The 19,598-nt window shown below is 42.2% G+C and overlaps 1 protein-coding gene across 1 annotated transcript in view; it reads left to right on the forward strand.

The window, feature by feature from the left end:
- Positions 1-19,598, forward strand: part of bru3 (CUGBP Elav-like family member bruno 3) — a 157,027-nt gene that overhangs the window by 132,815 nt on the left and 4,614 nt on the right. The window contains 3 exon segments of the mRNA XM_089467251.1: positions 18,174-18,317; positions 18,396-18,669; positions 18,763-18,861. Of these exon segments, the coding sequence (XP_089323377.1) occupies positions 18,174-18,317; positions 18,396-18,669; positions 18,763-18,861 (517 nt within the window).

Below are 19,598 nucleotides of genomic sequence, written 5' to 3' on the forward strand. Positions count from 1 at the left end.
ATGGCCAAGTTAAATCAGGCGTGAAATCAAGCAGGTGTTTCAATTTTTACCAAATTGACTTGACTTTCAGTTTACCTCGCTGGCAAACAGACTTTTGCCACTGACAGTTGATAAATTGTGTTTGTAGTTGTTGTTGCTGTTGTTGTTGTTGCTGCTGCTGTTGTCTCTTTGTTCGGCGAATGGCTGAGATCGTTGTCAGGTCGTCTCATTAAAATGTTTATTATGCATTGCATTTCTGATTATAAAACCGAATTAAAACCTATTTATGCAACGCCTCGCACATACGATTATGATAAAATAATCATCATTATTATTATTATTATTATTATACTTTTTATTGCTATCATTTTTCATATTTACTCTCTGACAACAGGCAAGACGTCAGCTCAATGTAAAAATTCTCTACAGTGAAATTAATTATATACAAAATATACTATACATACATATACAGTAGATATATATATATATATGTATATGTAATTTGCATAATAATAACAATAATCTGGACACGCATTGATTTCGATGTTCAATGCATAAGTAATTATTATATAATTATTTTTAAAGAATTAATACCGCTTACACTGCACCGAGAAGAGTATATATGTACATAAAAGAATTTAATACCAAAACAAGTAAGAAAGCTCTAGTCGAGACTGCTCGACTACGAGATCCCCTGAACCCTTGGAGCAATAGATATTTCAATAATTTTTCGCGTCTTTCAGCTTACACAAGAAACACGCACACACACACACGCACGTACGCATACACAGGCATACATACACACACACACGCATACAGACACAAACGCATACACACACTCACATACACACACACATACACAAACACATACATACACATACACAAACACATACACAAATACATACATACACATACACAAACACATACACTCACAAGCCCCCACGCATAAACACGCATGGGCTGCAGTGTGCGCTTACTATGAGAACTTAATTGTTTAATAACTTATTTTATGGACGTACGATCTTCATGAAACTTTCAGATTATGATTATAACATAAATATGCATCTAATTGCCAAAGCAAAAGTCTCTAGTATTTGAAATACGCTTTTTACAAAAGTGAGGGTGAGGGGGTGAATTTAAGGGTGGGGGGTTAATTTTAACAAAAACCGAAATTGTATAAATTGCATATAAGCATACATTAAAAATTTGGAGACTCTAGCAATAAAGGTGTAGAAGATATAATTTTATAACTGGGTTTCGATAAGGTTTTTTATCGATAAAAAAAGATCGGGATGAGTTATCGATTTTTAATGATAAACTTGATATGCGCGCTGTAATTACGACATTTTAAAAAAAATTTGAAGTCTCTAGCTCTTATATCTTCTGAAATCGACGCGTTCATACATACGGACAGACGGACAGACGGACAGACGGACAGACGGACGGACGGACAGACGGACAGACGGACAGACAGACGGACAGGGCCAAATCAACTCAGCTCATCGCCCTGATCAAGAATATATATACTTTGTGGGGTCTGCCACGCCTCCTTCTGCCTGTTACATACATTTCAACAAAACCATTATACCCTGATTTCCCATTGAAAATGGGTTCAGGGTATAAAAAGGCTTAAAGCGTTTAAGGCAAAAAAAATAGTATTTAACACATAAACTAAATTTGATTTATGCAATGAAAAATATTCTTAAAATATTTGAAGAATTTTTAATTTCGCATATATAAATTATTAATTTAATTTTGTTTTTATTTTTTGCAACATTTAATTTGCCTTATATGTATTTTGTATATTAAATTTGAAATAAAAATATATGTATATATATGTTTATTTAAAAACCCAATTAAACGCTGTGCGAATTAAGTTGAATATATTAAATTGAACAGCATTGTATGCTCTGTACATACTCCTATTTGTACCTCTTTCTCTCTATAAATATATATACATATATATATATGTATTATTCGCTTTTTTTTTTGTTATTATATGTCAAGCATAAATTGGCATTTCAACTGGATTTGCATGTTAATTAAAATGCTGCACGCACGGACAGCTGAAAACAAATGCAGAGACAAGAGCATTAAAGCATATAGTGGTATGCAGCATGCGTGTATGTATATGGATATATGTGTGTGTAGCTGTCTGTATATGGCTAGAGTATGCTCGTAATGCAGTCTGGTACTACAACGCTTAACAGCTGACCGAACATTGTAAGCCTTTTGTGGGGCCCTCGCCGCTGGCCGTTTTGACTCTTGGCCAGATCGATGTCAGCCCAAGGCCCGAGCACTTCACTGCTCAATGGGCGCATTTCATTTTGAACTCTATTTACTTAAGTGTTCGCCGAGCAGCGTCAAAATGGAGACGAAGCTCGGTTCGTGCAACAACAATCAACTTGATGACTTGTGGCAGCATAGGACTGAGGGCTGCCGCTCGAACTCTATGCGACCCGAACAACGACCTACACTTGACTTAACCAGCATTGTCGATTGCATTGTGGGCGGTGCACGCCCACAAAAAAAGCAAGAATGAGAGAATGAAAGGGAGAGAGAGCTAGAGAGAGAAAGAGAGAGAGAGAGAGAGAGAGAGAGAGAGCAAAGAAACAGAAAAAGTGCATGGAGCAGCGTCAACGCCTACGCTTTTTGGGCGGGCACAGGCGAGACTTTAATGATGATTTCCTTGGCGCTTAAGTCGTTTAAACTGCGACCCGATGACGTCCTTCTACAACTCAACGAGCGCCTTTTTTGTGTCTGACTAGGCGAGGCGGGCGTGTAGCGTGCTTTTTTATTGCTTCAGCTGCCACGACCGCCTCGACTGGCTCCGCTGGCTCGACTGGCTGAGTGACTACGTCTGCTGTTGTTACTCCTGCTGCTCCTGCTCCTGCTCCTGCTTCCACTGCTTTCATGTGCATTATGAAGCACTCGTCATCTCATGCTGCTGCTGCTCCTTCGCTCTCTTGAGCTGCTTTAAGCACTTGACTTTGCCTAGAGTGCAGCCCATGGAAACCCAGCACACACACACAGACACACACCCACACTCACACAGCTAGATAGCTTCAGCCACCACTCAGCCTCGGCTCAGCCTTTCTGCGATGTTGGCTTAAAGATTTTTCGCAGCTGATGGAATTATGACAAGTGCCACGAACGAGTGCTGCTGTGCCACAGTCGTAAAGTTCAATATTTTTATAGCGCACTCTGCAGCGTCTGCTGCACAAAATAATAATGCCTAAAAGCAGCTATATCCAGCCAACTTATATATGTATATACTTATATATGCATGTCTACCTGCCCTGCCTTATAATTAATTGCATTTTTATAGAGCATTCGGAATGCTGAAAACCAAATATATTTGCTGATATTTACATTAAATATTTCGTCTGGCATTTAAGCATTCCATAAATTCTCGCCAACATTTTTGCATCAAATCTAATTCCGATTTACGAACAGAGAAAAGAAAACAAAAAATAATATAGGATTTTATCAACTGTGCAATAAAATTTGTTGCATTTGTTTAATTTATTTGCCGGTCGGCAAAATGTTGTATAATTTATTATAAACAGCAGCCGCCAGGGCGTACTGTCAGCGCCACGCGCCACGCCCCGCTGCCCCAGCCGAGCTCCTGCGCTTATAATTGACATATTTAAAATATTAAATTGCATCCGTGTGCAAAAATTGGTTTGCCCGTTAGCTATGCGCTCTGCTATAGGGATTTTTTTTAATATATATGTAGCTGCGATGTTTTGCATGCAATTATTAATTTTTAATCAAGTAAATAACTGAGCACACACACGCACACACAGAGCCATAGACGTGTGGACAGCAACTCTAACCGCAATGTGCGTGATTTCCGCTTTTCGCTGCACAAAGCCAAAAAAACAATAGAAAAAAAATTGAACTGACGACGGGCAATGGAAAGTTGTTGGCTAAAGCCGACACAGAATATACTCTTTAATGCTAGAAAGTCTATATCACATTGTATCTATCTACCTCTCTCTCTCTCTCTCTCTCTCTCACTCTTCATCTGCTTGTCGTTCTGTATTTATCAAATTGTGTTTGATTCAAACTTCTCTCGATCTACTCCTTCTCTTCCTCTCTTGCATTGATAGCTAGCTAAAGATATCCTTAACAGATTTTTGTTTTAGTATATTTTCGTCTATACAAACTGCTCGAATACTCTTGCCTGAAATTAATAACAAAATATTAAATAACAATTGTCGCCGCTGGGCATATGGGTGTTATTAATTAAATGTCGCTTAAACACGCGCTTAGCATATATACTATAGGTGCATATATATTGTACACATATATATATTTAGCTAGTTTTTTTTTGCACAGCTCAAAATTTATTATCAGTGACAGAGCAGACAGACAGCAGCAGGCTTTCGAGCAGAGGACTCGTTGACAAAAATTAATAATAAACTAAAAACCGCAGGATATTTACACTGCACTCGATTGTTGCGTCTCTCTTTCTCTCCGCTCTCCCTCTCTCTCTCTCTCCCTCTCTCTGCATGTGCGTGTGTGCTTGACATTTCTGGCTTTTGGGCGTATTGTAAATTAGTTTGTCTCTCTAATAATTTTTTCAGCGTGATTTTTTTTAGCTGCTGTGCAGCCAAATTAGTTGGCTGTTTATCGCAGACGCGAGTTGTTGTTTGTTCAAGCGGAAAATGCGCTGATTTGTGTTGCATAATTTGGTGGGCGCACGTTTGTTTATTTAGCTGTTTTTCGTTGATGGCCCCAAAGGTAAACAGACTCGCAAACACACCCACACACACACACACACACACACACACTCACACTCACATCATGATCATCACTAAAACGCTTTGATTTGTTATGGAAGACTCGTGTCTGGCCGCAGGCAAGCAATAAATATATTTCGCTTTAAAAATTTAATATGGAAACTCTGCGCTCGCTTAAGTGATTGATACAGAAATCATTATCTATGCTTTGCACTCGCTTGACCAAAACGGATAGAAAAGTGTGACAGAGCTTCTGAATTATGCAAGTGGGCCTCAAATTCCTTTTTCGCTTAGGCTAAGAGCATACTTTAAAATGCAAAATGCCCAAATGCTTAAAGCTCTGGCTTGCAAATTAGGATATGCTTCATTGACTGCCAAAAGGTACATAACGTACGTGTGTGTGCGTGTGTGTGTGTGCTGGTCTCCTCTCACTTGGCTTTACCCCTTACTTCGTTGCCCTCTCTCATTCACTCTCTCCCTCTCTCTCTTTCTGTTGAAGCATTCCCTGCCATCTAAATGCTTGCTTTGTCATTCGTTCCGAGTCATTTCATTTTCACTTTGTTGTTGCCTCAGCTACCAGCTACCCATGCAATGCCATTTGCTCCTGCTGCTGCTCCTGCTGCTGCTACTCCATAGTTCCAGCTCACTAGTTACCCATGGCACTGCCTTAAAATGACAAACAACATTTGGCAGCTCCCTCGCCCAGCTGCTTGAAAGCGAAAAATGCTTTGCAGCAGCCGAGAAGGCAAAGGCTCTGGCAGAGGCAGTGGCAGTGGCAGAGCCAGAGGCAGAGGCCAAGAGTAGTTCGAGGGGCACGGCTGCGCGTACATGCCATTGCACAATCATTGGATTCCGAAACATTTCTAGAATATTTAATAAGAAAACTGAAAATCGTTGAAATGCCAGCAACACTCATAATATCAGCACCCTATGCCCTCCACCCGTCGGCTCCTTAAGCCAGTTCTGCTCGGCTTGAAGCTGGCAGTGCCTAGGCAAAAGTCTAGTTCGTTTATCTGTGTGTTTGTCTGTCTGGGTGTTTATGAGTGTGCGCGTGTGTGTGTGTGTGTTGAGTTGTGTGCGTGCCGTGTCACCGCCCCCACAATTTGTGCCAATGCATTTTCTTGATAAAAGGCTAAGGTCAAAGACAATATTGAAATGCCAATTGAACTTTTTGCTATTATTAAAATTTTACTGCCAGAGCTCAGAGCTCGGGGCTTGCCGTCCAAATTGCATTTTGTAAATGTTTAGCACATTTCAAATTGGCTTAAAAGAGACTTGGCAAATTGATTTAGAAATCAGAACATATTAGAGAACCTGAGACTTTAAGTACATTAAACCAGAATACGATATATGTTTTCTTTAGAAAGAGAGAGTCTCTATATGTATGTAAATCCCAACTAGAGTTGGGAATCTTATATATTGAAGCATAAATCAATATGGCTAACCCTTTTAGCCAATTTATTTTATCAGAGCATCAACACGCACTATACAGTTTAACCCTTTAGCCCTGTCCAGACAACCCTTAATCATAAAAAGAAACAACATCTACTTACTCATATCACTTTTCTTCTTCTTCTTTATCGTTGCAGGTATGTACCAACAACAACAAATTTGCATAACACAATGCATAAAAAAAAAATAGAAAAAAAAGAAATCGAGTAAAAAAGAACCCTTTCGAGGGGCATCCTTTATGTAAGTGCAGTGTCGCAGACAAATCCTTGGCAATCCTTGCAATCTATGCACTAGACACTGAAAAATTTGTATAGCTTATTATTAATAACTTCGGGGTGGCGGAGATCAAGTAGCTAAATCTTGAGAACCATTTAAGCAGCATGTCAGAAACAAAACACGAGCGAAAGGATGGTCGACATTGACAGTGATTACAAGCTAAAAGTATGAAAAACAGCAAAAACTACTTAAGCACAAGAAATAACAAAAGACGACCAGCCGGACCGACCATAGACAGTAGACAAATTTTTTGCATAAACAGAGACGACAAAGCCAACTAAGGGACTGCACTTAAAACAAGAGCCACTGCACAGCAGCAGCAGAAGCAGAGGCAGAGGCAGCAGCAGAGGCAGCCACGTCCATGTCTAAGTCGAAGACGAAGTATCGAAGCCAAGCGAAAGTCATCGAAGCTCAGCTGCCCAAAGAATTTTCTCCATTTCGATTTTTTGTTCGCCGTTCTTTCTCTTTTCACTGATGTGAGATGCGAATTTTTCAATAAGTGCGTCGGGACGCAGGACCGGGCCATAAGTATAATAATTTTCGGGTACGAGGGACATGGGGATGTGGGTCGACGCGACGTCGTTTAAAATATGCCGGATTGCTGGATCCTGGCTAGCGTCAGGAAGCATACAAGTAGAACGGCTCAAAATGCAAAGTAGACGACATCCGCTTTGAGATTGGATGACGTTTCGTCCTAGCCATCGTCAAGTATTAAAAGCAAATAAGTAATAAAAATAATAATGGAGCATTTTTACCATTCCTGCTGCTTCCCCAAAAAAAAAGAAAAGAAAATCAGAGAAAAAAGAAAAGGAGAAAAAAAGGATAAGCATCTTAGCGCAATTTCTTGCTGCCTTCTCAATATAACAAAAGGTCCTTGCGTCGGGCCAAATGTGCCGAAAATGAAGAAGGGGCTGAAGCAGCAGCAGGAGCTGGAGCAGCAGCAGGGGCGGCGGCAAAGGGGCACGTACACAGCTCAGCTGCTGGACCTGCTCGGCTACGGGCCATGCTGCTGTTTTGTCCTTTATTTCCATTTATTTCTCCATTTCGTTTTTTTTTTTTTTGTGCTTTGCCTTTTGCCGCTCTCATATTTCTGGCCGCGTCCCTAAAGGACAACAACATAAATGCAGGAAATTTGAATGGACGAGCGCAGTGAATGAAATTTGCAAATATTTTTCAAAAATTGAACTTCTCTGGCAAATTTTTTGCGTCCGCAGGACATGAGGGCAGGAGGCGGGCGACGCGCGGTGGCAGATGGGAGGCGTGCCGGCTGGCGGTTTATGAAAATAAGTGAAGAAAATTGATTTGAAGTACTTTGAAGTGCAAAAACGCATAGCGCCGAATCAGTGAAGAATGCTTTGGCATATTATTTCGTTTTGACGAACAGTTTCTTTTTCTCTCCCTCTCTCTCTCTCTCTCTGCTGTCACTCTGTATCTATCTATGTCTACTTTTCAGTTAGTTTCTCAACTTTTGTTATGATAAGCAAGTCAAGCAGAATGGCCAAGTAGGAGAAAATGAAAAAAAACTAACTAAAGACAAATACGAATGTAGATCCACGCAGCTTTAAGTAAAGTTACGAACTGCACAAAAAAAACTTATTTAAATAATGAAAAGGAGTTAAGTATCTGCCAGAGAGCACAATCCGAATTATACTTATATTCATCTCTTGGCGTCAATCTGCTTCGATCAGCCACAGCTTTAAATTCGCTTTGAAATCGATTTCTAGGCTTTGCTCAGGTCTTAAGGACACTTTATCCTGCAAAGCCAAATTGAAGCACTTTCTCTCAACTTCTTTAGTCAGCTTGAGCCGCTATCAGACAACAAAGGAACATGTGACTGTATAAATTGCCTAGAAAACTAGTTGCTACCGCCCGCCGTCTATCATTTCCGCTAGCAATTTGTGTGCTGGAAACTTAGACTGCGCCGAGAAAAATTGTCAAAATATAAACCGCCGAACCGTCTAAGGAGTCTAAGGAGTCTGGCAGGTAACCAAGCGCGCTCTCCACTTGACGATGCTCGTTTATCAAGCAGCCAAGCCAACAAAGAAGGAGGAGACGCCGCGGCGTCGGGTAGAGTCGAGTAAAATGTTTCACGCCAGCGCCTAGAAGTTGCAATGCGCCTGCCAGAGACTCGTTTTGGCCAAATATATTCATTGCAAGATTTGTTGCCAATGGGCGGAGCTCGTTCTTCTACTTTGCTCGTTCTATTTCTCTTTCTCTTATTTTTTTTTTTTTTTGTTTTTTTTTTTTGCATATGCTGCTGCCTGTGTGCCACTGGAGACTGCAAGACTTATGCTTGAATTGCAAATAGTTAGAAAAGATTTTGCCATGATTTTGATGTTACTTTTCGGTTGCATTTCTTTCTGCCACAGCAATTGGCAAGGCATGCCGAAGCGATTTGTGCTTACTGCATTTGGGCGTAACACAGATTTCGCATGATTAAATTAAGGCATACAGCTCTCCCTCTCTCTCTCTCTCTGTCTCTCTCAGTCGAGCTCTGTCTCTGTCATTTTTTTAGCACGGCTTAAACTGGGCATTAAATGAAATGTTATATAACAATCAGAAATCAACGCACATAAAAATATATATGTCTCTCTCTATATGTATATGTGTGTGTGTATTCAAGCATTTGCGGCCATTTGCTGTTGGCAATTGCACACGCACACACACACACACACACACATTAGTGTGCAATTTGGCCAAATGTCGCCAACGTGGCAGCCTGTCCCCGGTTCACCCTGGCCAGCCCCCTCCCCGCACCGCGCCCCTCTTCGCATTGCCGGTTCGCCCCGAAAAACTTTCACAATATTTCCGCAAAACAAATTGCGCGTAAAAATGGCAATGCAATTTTTGGTCGTTTGTTGCGGCGGCCGTTGCCAAATGGACGCCATGTTGCATCCACATATGTTTCAGCTGACCCTTAAACTCCCTCTCACTCTCTCCCACTCACTCTCTCCCGGTCGCTCTCTCCCATTCTGTGTGCGTGCCTGTCGCATGTTTCTGTAATGTTTGCCCAATTGAATTTAATAATATTTTCATTTGGATTTTAGTTTTTAGTTTTTCCAGAGACTATTTTTGCGCAATTTTCAGCAGACCAACTGCAACGGCAACTGCAACTGCAATCGCAACTTCAATGGCAACGGCAACTGCAGCTGTGCCCTGTTCCTGACGTGTCCTTTGAAATGTTTTGCTGTTTGTGGCTGGCAATTGGCACAGCACTGGTCAGCACATGGCCAAACAGGGATAGGGATAGGGAGAGGGAGAGGGACTGCCCAAAGAAGGCATTGGTTTAGTTATTGTTGTTGTTTGACCCATTTGATGTTGATTTTATGTTCTTTCATTAGACACGATTCGTTTGCTTAAAGAGCTGCACTAAAAGTTGAGCCAGCTGATATAATGACAACGTTTGTTGAGGCTTACTAGAGCAAAGAAATATTTAGTTCGTTTATATTGCAGCAAATATTTATGCCTGAGTGAATTGCTTGCCTTTAGACAAAGTTTCTTAGATATAAATTAAATAAATATATTTTTTTATATTGAGTTAAACATAGATTTGATCGAGTAACACTCAAGACTCGATCTCGTAGCTCTACAGTAGCTAGACGTAGATGCCTAGCCAGGCTGTTTGGGTGACATCCTAATCTCCCAAGGTATTTATGTTTACCCACTCTTAAGTTCTGTGTTCAATGTTCGGCTTAAAAAAGTTCTGAAATGGCTAAGTTGTGGTCAGATAAATCATCTTCTTCATCTACCTCTAGCCTTCTCTCTCTCTCTCTCTCTCCCTCTCTCTCTCTCTCTCTCTCTTTCTCTCCCTCTCTCTCTCTGTAACTTACACAGTTATCAGAAAATACCAACATATACTTCATAAATTTTGTTGTTATTGTTATGTTTGTTTAGTATCCTTAACAGTTCATGGCCTAACAGGACCTCCTCTATTAAGTTGTTTCATCAAAAACTGCTTTAATGCCAGCATAGTGCTGGGACGTGACTCGTAACCTGTTTAAAGAGTTGCGCTTTATGGGCGTGGCACAGTTTTGGCTCTGGCCAGGGCAGCTATGTGCGAGGGCACTTACTGCTGTGCTTATCCGTAAAAACAACTATCGCATCAACAGCTCGTAAAACCAAAGCAGCAAATTAAACTGCGAGCATAAAAAGCCAACGAATTTGGAAGTTTGTGGGCGGCTCTCTCCCTCTCGCTCTCACGACTGACCATACTGACCATAATGCGCACCCATAAATATAATATTTGATAATTTTATTAACAATTTGGATTGTAAATTGTTTACGACTGCGATTGCAGTGCTCTCGGCTTAAGTCTCGGCTGCGCCTTTCCCTGGCAACCAACTGCAAATGAAATATTCATGCGGCACAGTCTCAGCAGAGATTCTCCCTTTCCCCCTCTCTCACTCTCTCAAACTGAGAGTCGTAAATTAAATTTGGCCCTGGCAACATTCTGTTCAATCAAGCACAAAAAACGCTGCAGACAGACGGTCTAAAGGGCTGCCAGCCTGGCTATGGCTATCCGGGCCGTCCTTAGACTCGGTTTAGTTCAGTTTTTGTAGTTTTTTTGCCAGCTGTGAACTGTGTGAACGCACTTTGATTTTAAGTGCATTAGAGAGAGGCGCAGTCGAAATTCAATTTGTTGCAATCCTATGCTAAAATCAGTGGGCAGCAAAGGGAAAGAACTTTTAGCCAACATTAAATTTATGAAATTGTGCGCTTCCTCTCTTTAGCCTTGGCTGCCTGGCTGCATGGCTGTGTATGTCCTTATGCAGGACGAGAAGTGCTCGAAACTCAATCATGCTTGCATGTAATATCCTGCCAGTCCTTTGCTGCCGTGTTGAGCCAGCCATTTGCTTGAGTAAACTGTGCGGTCCTCACGACATTTATACCCACAACAACAACAACAACAGCAACAACAACAGTGGCAACAACAATGATAACAAAATGCCAAGTTCTTCGCAGTTGGAGCTCTGTGAACTATGCAAGACATGTGCAACAAGGCATGCGAAGGACAGATACGACAAAATGGGGCGTATTCAAGGCGTTATTTACGAATTGTCCTGTCCAAGTCAAGTCCCTCAGCTGCAACACCAACAACAACAACAACAACAACTTGCATTAAAACTTTGCTGTCACATGCCAAGCATATCTCGCCCTCGCCCCCGGTCTCACCCACTCGTTCTCTCTATAGCCTGTTGATTGCTTATTAGAAGTCTTTAACTAAACTTTAAGTATATCTATTTTCCTTATATATAATGTATTTAATGCATAAGTTTCTCCAGCTCTCTGCTGGCTTTGCAATGGCTTTTCTTTAGACCTTTCTGCGCCTGATTGTGTTTTAGGCCTGCTCTCGCACTCGCTTTAAGCCTTGGGCAAGAGTGCTCTCAGCGACTAATTGAATTAAATGGCTCGGCTCGGCTGCGGTGGGCTGGGCAAAAAGCAAAGTAAATTAAATAAGTTTTTCATTTTGGCCAACGTTGGCAAGTTGCATTGTCAACGCCGTTGTTCGCCTCGCGCTTTTTGCTTGCCCGCATTTTACGCTTCGCCTGCGGCTCCATTTGGCTGCCTTTTGATGCCGACCCGGACACGGACACGGATACGGACAGGGACAGGGAGAGGGACACGGGAGAGGACTCTGTGCCGGACTTGGACTACGGCCAAATGCAATGAGCCAAAAGTTGTTTAATGTATGCAACGCCTGTCTGTCTGACCGTCCGCCTATCCGTCTGTCCGCCTCTCTTCTCGATCCCGGCGGGCTGCGGTTAACAGCGCGTCGCAACTTTGGCCCCGAAAGTAAGTAACTTTTCGCATGGCTCGTACATTTTTTAATGCAGAGCATACTCTTAGGTAGCTTAGTGGCATTTTACACTAATTTGACTCGCAGTCAGAGTTCTTTATTATTTTTTGTCCACGCTCGCCCGCTCGATGGTGTGATTTATTTGCCGGAAAAGATTACTTACTCGGCTTGCGGTTGCTCTGAAGCGGTTTTCAGTGGACTTCCCTCTCTGGCCTCAGTTGAAGATTTGTTTTGACTGAAGCTGAAGCTGATGCTGAAGCTGATGCTGAAGCTGCAGCTGACAGCAAAATTAAAATGTGGAAATGAATTTGTAATTAGTTTTACTCTGCTACTTTTTTTTGCACACTTTACAGCTGTCATTGAGAGTTTGAGGCTTTAAATAAGCAGAAATTAATTGGAAAAGTCCTTGGCCATGGGAGTCGGAAAGGAGATAATATATTTTAGAGAAATAGTTGACTCTGCCAATGAATCAATATTTATTGGTATTGATTGGAGGGACTTACTGTGAGTTTATATTGCTCAGGATGTTAGCTTTCCATATGCATAGAGCTGTCCTACATAAAGAGTGCCCTTTATTGCTCTACTTCTGTAATTCACTTGCTCTCTAAATAGAGTCAACTCACAATTCTTAGCAGCTTCTTCTGCATCGCTCTCAAGCTACTGTCACACTCTGCTTTTTGACAGGAGGCCTACGTGCCATCTCAGTCTCTCTCAGCAACAGCTACATATATTTGTCTCACTCTTATGGAGTGACCATTTGAGTATGCTTAGAGCGTGCTGCCAACCTGAGTAAAAATTGCCACACTACTCTAAGAATGAGACGCTATGTTGTTAGACAACACACTGTGACTAAACGAGACCGAATCATATTTTATTAACATATATAATTTATATAAATATATGTCAGCTATTTATAATTTGTAACAGCCTTTAATGCATTTATACATATATAGATATTATACTCGCTTTTCGCGTGAATCGCGAGCTCTTCTACAATTTAACACCTTTAAATAACACCTGCTATTAGGCTTATATTTATTTGTGCCAAATCCATTTGGCGCTCAAATTTATGCGCTTTTATGTTAAATAAATAAATGCATTTTCTTGCTGGCGCTTTAATTGATATATAAAAATGGCTGGCCATTAAACAAATGCGCGCCCGGCCAATTCATTTAGCAATTAAAACAAGCTGCGGCCGGCGACTGCTTAAAAAAAACAAATAGCAAAAAAAAATAATAATAAAAATAAACTATTATATGCAAATCATGCACAGACTACCATACATATATATAGTTATATATATATAATTCATTTGTTAAAACCATTTGCCGCCCATTTATTTGCTAGTATTTCTTTTGCATTTATTATACATTTTTTTTTTTTTTTTTTTTTTTTGTTATTTTTGTTCTTTTTTGTGTGTTACGTTCTCGTTGCAAATTGAGAGAGAAATATGTTGTCCTTTTAGGCGTTGACAAATCGACGCTCGCAGTTGTTGCACACACAAAAAGCGGCATCGAGGCGGGAATAATAATTTTTTGGCACGACTGCCATGTTAACATGTCCCCAGACACGTAAACGACTCCAGCGCCTGCTGCTGCTCCAGCTCCAGCTCCTGCTACTGCTACTGCTCCTCCTCCTGCTCCTCCTCCTGCTCCAGCTCCAGCTCTAGTGGTAGCTATAGCACACGCGTTGCAGTTTATTATGTGCATGTGTCCTGACTCTCTGCGCTCGGGGCTGGAGCTCAACGCTTGCGGCTTGTAGCCACCATTAGTGAACACGGCAATGGCAACGGCAACAGCAACGGCAACACGACTGCCAGTCCGGGTAACTGTGATTACGGCCATGTCTGAAGAGAGCCCCAAACAGCCAACAGGTTTATCATGTGCACTTGCTGAACCTCTGGCCCCTGGCTCCCCTCCACGCCTTCCGTCCCTGTGCCGTGCAGAGCTCGTGTCTGGATCCGGGTTTGGTTGCATTTGCATTTAAATATAAATACGTGCAGAGCTTTTGGGGGTCGGCTGGCAGACAAATTACTTTTTAAATGCACTGTAAGCCTTCAATTGTAATTGGGCAACGACGAGCGCCGTTGCCTGTGTGCGATTGGCCTGCTGCGGTTTGAAACTTTGCCAAAGAGGCGAGCAAAAACTTTTGAGCGACGCGCATTAAAAAACAATAAGGCGAACCACAAAAAAAAAAAAATATATATATATATATATATAAGTGTGTATATAGATTGCCAAGTGCCAAAATGGTAAAGCCTGCGCTTGCCTCCTAAGCGATTGGCAGAGGTAGAGAGGGAGAGGCAGAGGGAGGGCGGGGAAGAGGCGCAAGCTAATGGCGTCACGTTTGCAGGACCCTGCCGCAAAAGCAAGTGGCATGCAACATGCGATTGCTGCCAAAAGTGCCGCCTGGCACAAGTCCAAGCCTGCCGTTCGTATAGTTTGGCTTGTTAGTTGCCAGACGGCAAACGGCAAATGCGGCAAATGCGGCATGCGGCATGTGGCAGCCTGTTGCACACAGAGTCAGAGTCAGAGTCAAACTCAGAGCTAGTCAGAGGCGTGCTGCCTGCCTTCGGCGTCGTGTTGAATTTTTCATTTCATTTGGCGCAGCAATTCACTTGAATGGGAATATCGTGTCGCCGTCTTCAGGAAGCGGAAGTGCCAGCCAAACAACTGCACACATAGCATATAATAAACGTTCATATTCGACTCAACTGACTTACGACCGCAGGCAGGCATCATTTCACGAAGGCTTGCCTTTTTAGGGGCCATCGCCAAGCCGCCCCCAGAGTGCAGAGTGGAACAGAAAGAGAGAGAGAGAGAGAGAGAGAGAGAGAGAGAGACAAGACTTGCGGTTCGGGATTATATGGCTATCAAATTGACGTTAATGAATTAATTTATGAGCTCTTGCGGCTCTAACCGAGCCTGTTGCACTATTTGAGGAGCAGCGCTAATTAGCGAGGCAGTCCGATATAGATGTAGGAGCGTAATTGGAAATGACAGGGATTAGCTGAGCAGGGGCAGGAGCAAGCAGAAGAGCTGATGAAGTATTTGTATTTGTTCATGGAACGAGTTGGAAAATGAGTTTTGATGAAGAGATTTTTGAAGGAAGATATGAAATAATATGATATGATATGAATGAAATGAAGAGAAGACTGCTAAGGAAATCAATTCAATTGAATAGTCTTTAATAGTTCATAAAATTAATTAATGTTTGATAGTTGATAGTAATATATGGCTAACGAAATGATAAGATAAAAGAAAACTGAAATTAAAGTTGTTAAAGTTTATATACTAGTACTACCTAGTAAATGTGTATATGGGAAACAGATATATGATAAGCATGTAATTTAGCAACCATAGATAGGAGCTCGTTATGCTACACTGCGCTCCACACTTCCACTTCAGCTCTTGTTGCACTGCAATTTGTCCAGTGCAATTTTCGTGAAACATGTCGAAAGATTTACACGAACAACACGACAGTTACAACAGCAGCAGGAGCAGAAGCAGGAGACGACATTGTCGCGCGATTGGGGCACGTACCGTTGGCTGGCACTAAAACGCCTAATGACGTTTACACGGCCAACATAATTACAGTAATAATGTGGCTGACTCTCGACACTGGTGATGACATTAGTGAGGTGTCAGGCGACAATTTAACGAGACGCGCTGCATATGCGCGAAAAGGATTCGCCTTTTGTGTGCCACATGCAACACAGTCGGCAGCAACAGCAACAGCAACAGCAACGGCAACGGCAACGGCAGCTGCTACAAAGCACATTCGTCACGAAATGAGGCAACAACTCTACAGCGCGGCAGCTCGTGCGTGCGTGTGTGTTGGCCACCATTTTGTATGCTTTCAAATTAGCCAATGTGTGAAAGTGTCATGTTTCGAAATATGAAATTAACAGGCAGCCGGGCGGCGAAGCGACGCGACTGGGCAGGACAAGCGGCAAGCGCTCACATTGTTGCTGCCACATAGCCGCGATGGTGTGCGCCAGTGTGTGGCATGCTGTTGATATGCTATAATTTGTTGGCGAAAATTGAAAGGAAGTGCACTTCAATAATTATGTGTTGTTCCTCTCGCTGTTTTTGGTGCTGCTGCTGCTGTTGCTGCTGTTGCTGTTGCTGCTGTTGCTGTTTGGCATTTCATTTAAAATTTCATGAGCAGCAGCAGCAAATGAGCTAAAAGTTGATGAAAATGCTCTTCCGAATTTCTTAAAGATTTTATTTGCCGTAATTGCTGTTACCTTGCTTAAAATATTTTAAAATTATATTTAATTTTTAATTAAAGTACTTAAGCAACTCTTTAGCTCTTTTCATATACTTTAACATTTAATTATGTTCTGTAATTTCTATAATTTGCCAACTCGATCTGCTATTTACTCTTCATATATCTCGCCTATCTTCGACTTCAGCATTTGCAGCTTAAAGCTGTTGGCGTTCATCTGAGCAGCATTTGTGTGCTTCTACGATTCATAGACACAGAGCAGAGATACACATGATACACATAATTATGTAATATCCAATGTTCATTGTTGGCTCATTAAAATACATTACAAAGATGCTCAGCAGAGTGCAGGCTGCCTTGTTCCTTGCGCCTGGTGCCAGGAGTTTCAGATGGCCGGCAGGTTGGCCTGCCTGCGGTTGCTTTGCTCCCTGGATATTTAGCTTGGCCTTTGCATAAACTTGAGTTTCATATTTCATTAATTAAAATTGTGTTTGCTGGGGCTGCTAACTATGTACATGAAGCACCTGTTTAGCTAAAGTCTCATTAACACACAGACTCACACATGCACACGCACACACACACACTCGCAGGCCGGACAGCTGAAATTATGCAATATAATATCATTGTTACATTGATTAATGATTTGCAAAATCATAAAAGCTACCCACTCCCAGGCTCCGGCTGGGCTCGCCTCGGCCAGCCTCCCTGTTTCGGGTTTTGTATTACAAAAACAGTCAACTCATCTGCAAAACGTCTTAATTATAACAAAACAAAATGCCAGGGCACATGAAATGTTGTCGCTTCAATTGTCATACGACGGCAGCTCGCAGCGGTGTGGGAGTCGAGGCGGAAGTGCGAAATGTGAAGCGTCCATTATTATGCTAATTAATTGACATCAAAGAAAGCAACAAAGAGAGGGAGACAGAGATAGAGAAACCGATATAGAGACAGAGAGCGAGAGCGAGAGGAAGAGGAAGGGAGCCAACATCTTTGTTGCTCAATGTTACAAAATCAATGACAGCCGACAATAGATAACATCGTGATTCAATGTACTTGACTGTAGATAGGGCGCGAGGCACAGACAGCTGTATATATATGTATATATATATGCATATATATAATATGTATGTATGTGGAGGAGCAGCCAGGTAGGAGGTACTTATATTATATATTATAAAGAGCGCGCAGCTTGTAAGCCGATTTCAATGGAAATGCAAATTGAAGTGCGTTGCCAATTATTTTGTTATTTACGAGTATTTTTGCTTTTTATCATTGTTGCTGTGGCTGTGGATCACAAAGGCATATAAAATGTAATATGATAATAATGAGCAGTCCGCTTCGCATAACAAAAGCCAAGCGCCAAAGTGCACAGACAGCGGCGGGCGATTGGACGGTTGGGCGGGGCGCTGTGCGTCAGCTGAGACAAGGTGTGGTGAGGAACGGCGCCGTCACACAGGTAAAAATAGGGCAACGTTGCCAGCGCCGTCGAGTGACAAGGCACAAAATAATGGCCTGTAATAGGATTTGCCATTGAATGGTGCCAGGCGCTGGAAGGGGAACCGGGGAAGCGGGGAACCGGGAAGCGGGAATCGGGAAACGTGAAACGAGAAATGAGAAACGGAAGAGCCGCCAATAAATATGCAATGCCACTCAGTGAGCTCACGATGTGAATCCAATTATTTCCTTTGCAGGGCGCATCCTCCAGCCTGGTTGTCAAATACGCCGACACGGAGAAGGAGCGACAAATAAGACGCATGCAGCAAATGGCCGGTCATATGAACCTATTGAATCCGTTTGTCTTTAATCAATTTGGACCGTACGGCGCCTATGCGCAGGTAAGTAGCCGTGCACCCGCACACACAGCCCCCCAGTCACTTCAGTCAGCTTGATTGCAATCCTCTGTGCCTCATTAGCAACAACAGCAGGCGGCTCTGATGGCCGCTGCGGCCACAGCGCCGGGCTCGGCGGCTGCCTACATGAACCCAATGGCCGCCCTGGCAACGCAAATACCTCATGGCCTCAATGGCACCGGGCAGCCGCCGTCGCTGCCCTCGCCGACGATGCCCAACTTTAATATGGGCGCCAATACGCCCAATGGGCAGCCAGGAGGCGCTGCCGCCGCTGCTGCAGCTGCCTCGGTGGCCGACGGTGTCTTCACGAATGGCATTCCACAAACGGCATTTCCACGTAAGTGTTCACATCGAATTACAGGGTATATTGGCAGCCAGCTAACGATCACTATTTATTGATATTCATATGAAGATCTCACACTCGCTCCAGATCCGCTGCATCTGACCATACCACCACAAGGTTTGCCAAATGGCGATGCTGCTGCACTGCAACATGCCTTCCCTGGTTTGCCACCATTTCCAGGAGTTGGTAAGTGCCCAAGCTCTGCCTAGCCTTAGACACTCTCTCTTTCTCTCTCTCTCTCTCTTAAAATCTTTATATATATATAACTTATGCATTAGGCTAAGAGAACTACGTATCTGATTGTGCTCAAAAGGAAAATATTAATAATAGTTTAGAACAAGTCCCTTAGGCACAAAATGTCAATTCATCATTCATTATAGGACCACACACTCCCACCAGACCCTACCTACCGACCCACTCTCTCCCATTTCCTCCCTCTCTCACACTCTCTGTGTCTCTCATGCATTATCATGTCAGTTTCTCTCATAACATCATTGTCTTAAAAATGAAAAATAATACTGGAAATAAAATGTAATTCAACCACAACAACAGACAGAATAAACAGTTCAATCATTCATAATTGTTTTTATTGAAATAATTAATAATTGTTGTGTCATGCCATAAATATATATATATATTGTTAGTAAAGTGTTATATATAACTCTAACTTCTATATATACATAAATATTTAATTTGTGTACAAAAGAAATGCAGAATTCAAGTCAAGTCTCGCCGCAGCGCTCTTCTATGTGCTTCTCACAATCAAAGGCAGACTCACCTAAGCGAGCTATACTTGAATTGAAATCTGCATTTCTTTGGTTTGGCTTTTATGTTGAAAACTTGTTCTCATTGTTTTTAATTATATTTTGAATATATTCGAACCCAAAATTTGTTGTTTCAATGTTTGACGTTTGACATTTCTT

This window comes from Drosophila arizonae, chromosome 4 (genome assembly GCF_054131065.1).
Source record: "Drosophila arizonae isolate 15081-1271.41 chromosome 4, UAZ_ARI_1.0, whole genome shotgun sequence".
NCBI lineage: Eukaryota > Metazoa > Arthropoda > Insecta > Diptera > Drosophilidae > Drosophila > Drosophila arizonae.